General features: G+C 40.0%; 1 protein-coding gene across 1 annotated transcript; it reads left to right on the forward strand.

Moving 5' to 3' along the window:
* The first annotated feature begins 5,570 nt into the window (after positions 1-5,570).
* LOC103808304 (transmembrane protein 164-like) lies at positions 5,571-6,470 on the forward strand. The gene is made up of 3 exons (XM_009081083.1): positions 5,571-5,619; positions 5,780-5,880; positions 6,264-6,470. The coding sequence occupies exons 1-3, from the start codon at positions 5,571-5,573 to the stop codon at positions 6,468-6,470; spliced, it is 357 nt and encodes a 118-aa protein (XP_009079331.1).
* The last annotated feature ends 2,519 nt before the right edge of the window (positions 6,471-8,989 follow it).

Below are 8,989 nucleotides of genomic sequence, written 5' to 3' on the forward strand. Positions count from 1 at the left end.
CCCTCTTTCCTTCCTGTCTTAGGCAGTCAATTCTCACACAAGGTTCACTTCTCACTGTCTAGACTGTAAAAGGTTGCATATGAGTTTGTTCATTAAGCCCTGAATAAAACTATATGTAAAAGGTATAGGGCAAATATATTCAGAAAACTTTAGAGAAATATTCTAAGTAAAAGAATTTACTTAGTACTTAGAAAGGGGGGGGATGAAACAAAGAAGCTAAAAAAAAAGACTAATCAGTGATAGACTGGGAGTTTCTTACTAAGCAGCTGGTGCAGCTGGCATCACCTGTTTGTTTGTCCCTGCTCTACACTGACATGCACACTGCAAAGAGAGGAGATACTAACCAGGGCCAAGAAAGAAGTGATAAGAGGAATGGGCCCCAAGAAAGGAATTTAGGGATGCGTCAGCCGGGCAAACAAAGTAAGATCCAAAAGGTAACTAAGAACCTGCTGAAGCGAAACAAGTCAAGGTAGAAGCTCACAGCAGGATGTTATCTTATCTTGCCAGATGTGTAGAACACTAACCTTAGGATTGCTTTAGCTTATTAACACAAGGAATACCGCAAGTTAAGCAATATATGTAAAAAGGCCTAATTGTAGAATAGAAAATATAGGTAAAAAGTTAAAAGGTGTCGAGGAACCTACACACGGAAGCATCGGGAAGGGCATCTTCAGGTCTCCGATGACAACGAGGCGGAACAGATTCCTTAGCAACAGCGGGAACAGCGTCCCTAGCAACAAGGCAACAGAGTCCCTAGCAACAGCTCGCGCATGCGCAGAGCGCACGGCAGCGCTCCGCGGGGCGGGAAATGGAGAGTCTCCCCCCGGAGCTGTGGGAAGGGTGTGCGCCCTCGGCGGAGCACAGACTCCCCGGCCGCACAGCGCTGCTTTGCTTGCTGAAGCCTTGCTCAATCAATACATTTCCTAATTGAACTGGCTCCTGCCAATTTATTGGGCCGCAATTTATAACATAGACCAAGGACGTAGAACTACCGTAATGGTGATTTTCGAGCCAAGGGACCAAAACAAACTGTTGTCTCCAATGCACAGTCAACCTTGCACGCCTGTATCACTCACAGCTGACTAAGCAATGTCTCATACAGGTGGGAGATGAGGAAACGGAAGAGAGGATAAAATGCAAGTTACATCATTAGATGAGAATGTTTTCTGGTTCAGTCCTGACTGTCACAGACTGTGAATTTAGACAAGACACGATTGCTTTATGTTTCAGGTTTATTTCAAGAAACAGGAATAAAAGCGTTTTCCCTATGCTTCGAAGAGATGCATCAGCTCCAAAAATCCAGACTGGTGTCAGAGGACAGCGTGGGGAATGTGCTCAGAGATCTGACAACTGCACCAAGCCCCAACCATTATCAAGCTGACAGTCCCTCCCAGATTATTTTTTTTGAACTTTACATCAGTACCCACAATATAGCCAATTTTTTCCTCTAAGGCTGTGGTCATCTCGTTTGCATAATGCATGGTGAGTTATAAATAAGGGATTAATCATTCTTCCTGCCACTTCAAACAATCTTATTTTCTGTCAGCTAGGAGACTGAAATGAACTCTGAGTCATTTGAATTTGGTTTATTACTTGGTGCATAAAAGTGCCTGATAAATTATCACCATTAAAGTCATTCTGCTGATGTCTCCAGCTATACCTGTGAATATTATTATTCACCAGAAACATTTCGGGACTTAAAATATTATTTACTTGGTTGTTTGTTCAGCTTGTGGGTTTTTGTTGTTTAGTTTTTTTTAACAACTCTTTTACAAGGGCACAGAGTTTCTAGTAAATCTGCAGGTGTAACTACATACTTATGTGTATGGTCACATTTCCAAAGTACAGCAGCATAGCTTGATGCTGAGGAAAGGTCTCAATTTATATAATTAAATTCAAAGGATTTGAGGACAGGCTTAAGCTAAGCATGTGCTTAAATACTTTTTTTGAATAAGAATTAAGGTCTTTTAGCCCTTCTGCTTTGAAGTCCAACTTGTGATGCTTGTTGATGATGTCTACTACATGCAAGACTTCAGGCCTTGCCTTTACTTCCAGGCTCACTTAAGATGGAATTTGCAAATGATACATTTGGGCGAGACAAGATGCAGAGTTTTGTTTTACACAGGGACCATAAGCTGCCTTTAGATTTCATACCTTGTCAGAGAGCAGCGAGAGGGGGTATCCTGTCAAGGCAGCAATCCAGGAGCTGAGGGTTGTGGGAAATCGACGGGAGAAATGCGCACCCGATGGTGTCCAGCAAGACTCCTTTATTGTAAACCATCATCCATCTTTTATACAGTGCATGAATAACTGTGCTTATTGTTCTCTTTACCATTACCTAAACCCTAAAAGTTACATTTGTATACTTTCTTAGCTTGCAGGACAACTATACCTATTATTCATTTTAGCATTACCTAAGCTCTACAGGTTATATTTATATACTATGTCTGCTTGCAGCTGCAGCTGTGAAGAAGTCTTTGTTTTCTGGAGAATCCTTCTTTGTTTTCCCAGAATAGTTCATCCTTGGGTTTGCAACATTGCTGAGCTTTCCCAGATAGCTTGTCCTTTGGCTACAACATCATGCTGCAGAAATAACTTCTAATGCTGAGAAGCTAAACTCCTGAGGCCTACTTCTTAGCTATATGCTCAAAGCTCCCATAAGCCTTTGCTTGACTCTTGCTCGCACAATGCTCTCTGGGAGCTGTGCCCCTGTTCCCTTAGCCATTCTTCAACAATTGCCCCTTTTACTTTTTGTGCGAGCAAGACTCCATGGGTCATCTTGGATATATTCTTAACAATACAGCTATATGCTAATCTAACAATTAAAACTATCAGCAGCACTATTGTAAGCATCCTTAACACCTCTTTAACTAGGGATAATAATCAGGGTGACAGCCCTCTAAATATTGTTGTCTACTTATTAATTTGCTTTAACCATTTCAGCTTCCTTTAACCATCTTTAACTTCCTCTAACCATCTTCAATTTCCGTTAACTATCTTCAGTTTCCTCTAGCAATCAATAATTCTCTCAACATATTCTTCGTTTGTTCCTGAGCAATCCAGACCTGCTTCAAGGCCCCATCAATTCCTTCAGAAATCAATCTTACAAACACATGCCTTCAACATCAACAACAAGCCCACAACAACTAAATGATCCATCTTATTTTAAGTAAATCCTTAGCCTACTTAAGATATATTTTAAATAATAGCACTATTCTGGCTTGTTAGCAAGCTGACTTACCTATAAGACAGAAAAACTAAAAACATCTCTGCATTATCAACTCTGTGTTTTGCACAAAACCCAAACATAGCTCCATACTAGCCTCTGTGAAGAAAGTTAACTCCACTTCAGCTCAAATCAATACATTCTATTTTCTTATTTTATGCTTAAACTAACAATTCTTGCTGCACACACAAAACAAACACACAAACACACACTGAAACTATTTCCCTAATCCACCCAGGGGCTGCTTTGAAACCTTATTTAAATTTTATGTTGTGTTTTGTATCTAGGTTAAACATGCACCTAAAACTGCAAAGACAATATAAATAAATTTTGCAAGTCAAACAATGTTTTCTTTACAGCTGAGGGAGCACAAAGAGTTTCTGTGAAGCTTGACCAGGTCACCTAAAGTTGGTGCAGCCAAAAATAGAGCCATGATCTCCTGCACTCTGACACCAAGGCTAGTTCTTCTTTCTCTTGCTCTCTGTAATGAAAAACCATATTCAAGGTGGTGTCACGTATCTGATGTTTTCAGGCCATGCAGTTTAATGAATATCTTTGCTATTTTAAGTAAAGCTTTCTGTACTGTTTTCCAAATAGGATACCAGCTCTTAGCTCATACTTCGTAAGTGCATTCCATGAATTACTGTTGTGATTTTTTTTCCCTTTACCTATGGAGCTTGAACTTACTTGTGTAGAGTTTGTTTTACCTTTGGATTTTACTTGCTATTCAGACACTTCTGACCTTTACCTTCCCACTGGATAAGGATTCTTACAAGCTGCCTTATGCTTTCCAAGTAGCTTCTGTGCTCATATTCATCATGGTTGCACCAAGCCACAGCTTGCTCACTGGAACAGTGGGTAATGACACTAATACCATGACTCTGTTGAACCAGTGAGTGATGTATGAGGTGCCGATGTGCTGCTGTCATTCACACATGCAATCAACATCTCACTCTGTGGGTTAGCAGCAGAGCAGCTCTGTTGGTGTGGGTGGACAACGTGCAGCTCTAGACAACAGTGTAGGTAATTTTGATTTGTAGCCATCACAAAATGCTATTTAATTGAACTTATGTCAGGTAGTTACTGCAAAATCAGTCTGAACTGGCACAATGGGTACAAACTATGGAAGAAAATTATGCAGGAAAGAATTTTAAAATGGCAGCAGGGATGGAGAAGGCTTTCCTCTGGAGATTCTGAACCTGAGATGGGATGCAGCATGATAGGGGGATGTGGTAACAGCAGTCATGTGTATATATCTGTGTAGGCTGCCATACATAGGCATAGCAGCTGTGGTCTGGTGGGTTCTGTCCTAGCTAGCTCTGTGTGTGGAGTTACTGGAGTTCCCAGTAGCCTCGTGCAGTCTGTAATTACTTCCTGGTAATTTCTGAACGTGCTAGCAAGCAAAGGCTGGTATCAGTATTGCACTCCACACTGTGAGGTGTCCTTTGGGTACTGGGTACACATTCCAATAGTTAAGAATATCTAATGGATCAGAGAGCAGACAAAGGCAGATAAAAATTGCCAGTGCATTTTTATAATCCTCTGAAACTCATCTTCTTACAGCAGCTGAGCAGCATGGCATTGTGCACCTTCCCTTTGTGTCCCAAGGTTAAGTTATTAAAGTTATAAGGACAGTAATATTTTTCCACATATATTGCACTGAAACTTTCATGTCTGCTAGTAAGAGTCTTGAGAGCTCTGTAAACTGGCTTTGTTCTCATCATGTGAAATTTGAATATTTAATTCCCAAAATAGTCTTGTATCTACAGGTACTTTTATTATTTCCTTGGTACATTCTAGATCAGGGAACATTGTGTTTTGTCAGTAAATAGACAAAACCTAGTTTGAGGAGGGGAGAGAGAGGTGAACTTGGGAATAATATGATACTTTTTCCTTTCTAATGAAGTAGCAGATATTTTACAGTGCCTGTGGTATCTACTGATTATAAAACTATTTGTAGTGTGTATCTGGAAATATCTCCACAGCAGTTTTCATTTAAAAGCACAGCCTGTCATTAATGGATTGTCTATTTATGCAGCTTTGCTGTTCCTCAGCATTATTGGTGCAAGTTCCTTTTAACAGTTGTTAAACAACCATAAAATTTGGAAAAGGCAATTAGTCTATGCTCTAATGCAGTGCTGTGCAGGACCTGCTGCTACCTAAGTCAGTTCTGTGCATGCTGAAGTCATAGTCCCCACCAGAAGCAGGTGTTTAAGTGTAAATAATCTGGTTTTTTAAGATCCATTGTACACCATTACTGTGTTTTAAAATCCTTTAGTACTTCTGAGGTAGAAGGAAGAATGAGGTGTTGGTGAAAAATAGGCAAGTTAAATGAGGTAACATAATGTACTGCTGGACCAGAAGGAGAGAAGAAGTTGATCAGGATGCTCCAAGTAAGTAATAAAGCTCTCAAATATTAATTACTATAATGGTGTTGAGTAGGTTATCAGCTCAAGCCAGATGCCCTAACATCCACAGAGAGAGGATTATTCATTGAGTGCTTGATGGAAACAGCAATGCAGCTGAATACTAATGTATTCCTTTCTTTTCCAGGTATCTACACTCCAGAACCACTCTGCAACTTCTGGTGGGCTCTGTTATCCACAGGGTTTATGTTTGTGTATCATTTTAGCATCCTGCAGATCCTGGGATTGGTAAGTAAACACAGGTTAACAAATGGATAGTTTGCAAATGCATTAGAAGAGAAAGCACTGACTAGTTTTTTTTCAAAGTGTCCAGATCTACATGGGTAAGACTCCTTGCATGCAAATAGAACATTCTGACAAGCATTTGTATCTCATATCTGGCAAGTACTGCCAAAATATTTCATAAATTGGTTATTTATAAATCCATCTACTAAATGCCCAATGGAATGTGGATTGGCTTTCTTTCTGAGATCTGCCCTGCTTGAGTCGAGCAAAAGTGTCACCTCAACATGTTTGATTATTGTGGTGCTTTCAAAATTACTGGCTTAGGTGTCTGAATCAGTGCAGCATGGAAAAGCTGTTGATTTATACATTTGTTGTCACTCTCTCAGGTCACAGAAGTGAATTTGAACAACATGCTGTGCCCAGCTGTCTCGGATCCTTTCTATGGGCCCTGGTACCGAATCTGGGCATCTGGACATCAGACTATCATGACCATGACTCATGGGAAGCTTGTAATCCTGCTGTTTCACAGTGCTGTCCCCATCTTTAAATGTAGCATGGACTTGCTTAGGCTCCCAGCTAAGAAAATAGACTGAAATTTCTCCCCATGGAGAAATTCCATACAGGAAGCAGAGACACCTATCTATACTGGAAAACAAAGAGAAGGGATGAGAGGACAATGGTTTATACTTCTCCCCACAGTTTGTTGCCTCAAAAGCACCTCTGTAATGGAGCGAGGGTTTTTTACCTGTTGTTTCTCACTGCCTATTGCCAATGGCAAAATTAGTGGCCTTATTCTGGAAAAGGTTCGTGTTTTATACATTTTGTATAGATTACAGTAGAATCTTACTAAGCCACCGTTGAAAGTTAGGCCAGGACCTGTCCACATTCCAGCAAAGAGAGTGGCAGTGCTACCTCGTTTTGACTTATTTTCCATTAAATATAGGTACACTTATAACATAGGATAAGAAATAAAGCTGAATGGCAACACTCCATGGATGTGAACAAATGTGTGTTGAACTGCATCATCCTGGCTTAACTCTTAGAACCTGAATGTTGCAAAACAGTCCCAGGAAACGATGCACACTTAATCTCCCAGTCCTAAGTGCAAAACAGTGAGGTTCTACTGTATTTTCTTTAAGCTGGTTGAAAATGTTGGGGAACAAGAACTCATTCCAAAAATATTTTCTTTCTTTTATTATTTTATAAATCAACTACTTAATTTCTAAGCTGCTGTGGATGAATACCTGTCTAGCAAAGTCCCATCATATCTTGATGCTTTGGAGATGCTTTTATTTGGGTGAGTGGAAAAACATGTTGAAATAATTTCAAAAGACCATGTGACATGTAAGCCATGATAAAATATTGCATCCACTGTTCTGTCCTGACTTTGAACAAAATGTCTTTTCTTCACTTAGCTTAGACTGGAAAAGGAGTGGAGAAACAAAGTCCAATGTAAACATTAGAGTTATCCTTTTTTACTTAGCAGCTTTTGAAACATTCCTCCTCTGTGTTCTACACTGATCCTTGCTGAGTAGACTGGTTAGTGAAGAAAAAAATTAAACTCTGTTCTCTCCCTACAGCTCTAATACATTCTGTGTACTGATTTTAAAATACAGGTATAAAAAAGAATGTCAATCAGTGCAGGCCCCTACTAGTATGACTAAATCTTCCTGTCAACATGTCTTTTGGAGAACAGGATGTAGATGGGCAGAATGCTAAACAGTAAACTGTGTATACCTGTTCAAATTTTGCAAGGCCAGAGGAGAAACTGTTGGGCAGAAGGATGTGTTGTCAAAGCTGTGACTTGTAAGATAAACCAAAACCATCATACCTCCTCCAGCTGTATCACCTGAAGCTAAGTTCTGAGGTAAAGGTACAGTCAGTTATACCTCAGGAAGGACAAGTAAGAATGAGAAGTGGTTGACTTTTTTTCTTTTCCTTAAAGAAAAGTTTTCACTGGCAAGGCAACAAAAGGCTACTTCAAATATTTTTACTCCAAGAGATAAAAAATACACCTCAGTCAGAAATACATTGTCCCACATTCTGATTTACAGCCTACTTTGTGGCTTTCTCCCATGCCTTGCTGTGTGTGTGTGTGTGTGTGTATATATATATATATGGAATAAATATGCTGTATGCTCACAACTTCAGAACATGCAGCCTATACCTAAACTATCCACCAGGCATGTACAGCTGGTCTGAGTTACACAGGCTGTGCAGCTCCTTGAGTTTTAAATTAGAATTCAACTCGAGGAAGTTAACCACCTGATACAGAGTTCACTGTCAGCTGTTGGTCCTGGGAATGTCTAGGTGCACAATGAATTCTGCTGCAGGCTCTCCCTGCTGCCTCAGGAAAGCTGGGGATATGTCTCATGAAGTGTGTGTGGAGTGGGGCCCAAAGAAGGAATGTGTTGGCACTGAAGGCCTGATCCATCTGTGGGAGACCACTGGATTAGCTCCTGAAGGGATAGGAGTTCTTGCTGTTCTTTCAGCAGGTTCAGTACCTGATAAGGAAATACAGGCTGTTCTGGGAGGTGCCAAGTTCCTGGCCCCTGTTAATGTGCTTCATATCCTGTGAAGAGCCGAATGAAACAGTGAGTCCTCCCTACCCAGAGCTACTGTCAAGTGTACCATGGTTTATTTATTTGCATAAGAATTCAGCAACATGCCTTATGTTGGATTCAGTCCTGTTTAGAAGGAATATTTGTTATTACAATGGAATTTATAGCCAATTATAGCCAAATTTTGCAAATATTATTTAGCATTATTATTATTTGCTTAACTTACTTATGGCTTTTTTAGCTTGTTTTTTTTTCCTAAATCTTTAGTTTAAGAATATTTCCTTTTTTTTCCTCCTCAGAATATTGTAGTTACTGGAAACATTTCTGTAAGTGGTAGCCTTTTTTTTTTTGCCTTTATAGCATTTCCCTATCTATAGTCATATGCTTCAGGGCATTCCAAGCAAGTATAAACCAGCTGCTGTTTGCCACCATTGACTGCCTCTGGTCAATTAAAACTGCAGGAGCATTTAAATGAGCTCAGGTGTCTCACTCAATGCAGGCTCTTTGCTTGGGAAGCAAAATTTGTGAGCTCTTCTGGCTGACTTAAAATT

Source organism: Acanthisitta chloris, unplaced genomic scaffold, assembly GCF_000695815.1.
Source record: "Acanthisitta chloris isolate BGI_N310 unplaced genomic scaffold, ASM69581v1 scaffold6988, whole genome shotgun sequence".
Classification (NCBI taxonomy): domain Eukaryota; kingdom Metazoa; phylum Chordata; class Aves; order Passeriformes; family Acanthisittidae; genus Acanthisitta; species Acanthisitta chloris.

Coding starts and splice junctions, on each gene's coding strand:
- LOC103808304 (XM_009081083.1), top strand. CDS start 5,571: ATGTACTGCTGGACCAGAAGGAGAGAAGAAGTTGATCAGGATGCTCCA. Junction 5,620..5,779: donor AGTTGATCAGGATGCTCCAA/GTAAGTAATAAA, acceptor TTTCTTTTCCAG/GTATCTACACTCCAGAACCA. Junction 5,881..6,263: donor TCCTGCAGATCCTGGGATTG/GTAAGTAAACAC, acceptor TCACTCTCTCAG/GTCACAGAAGTGAATTTGAA.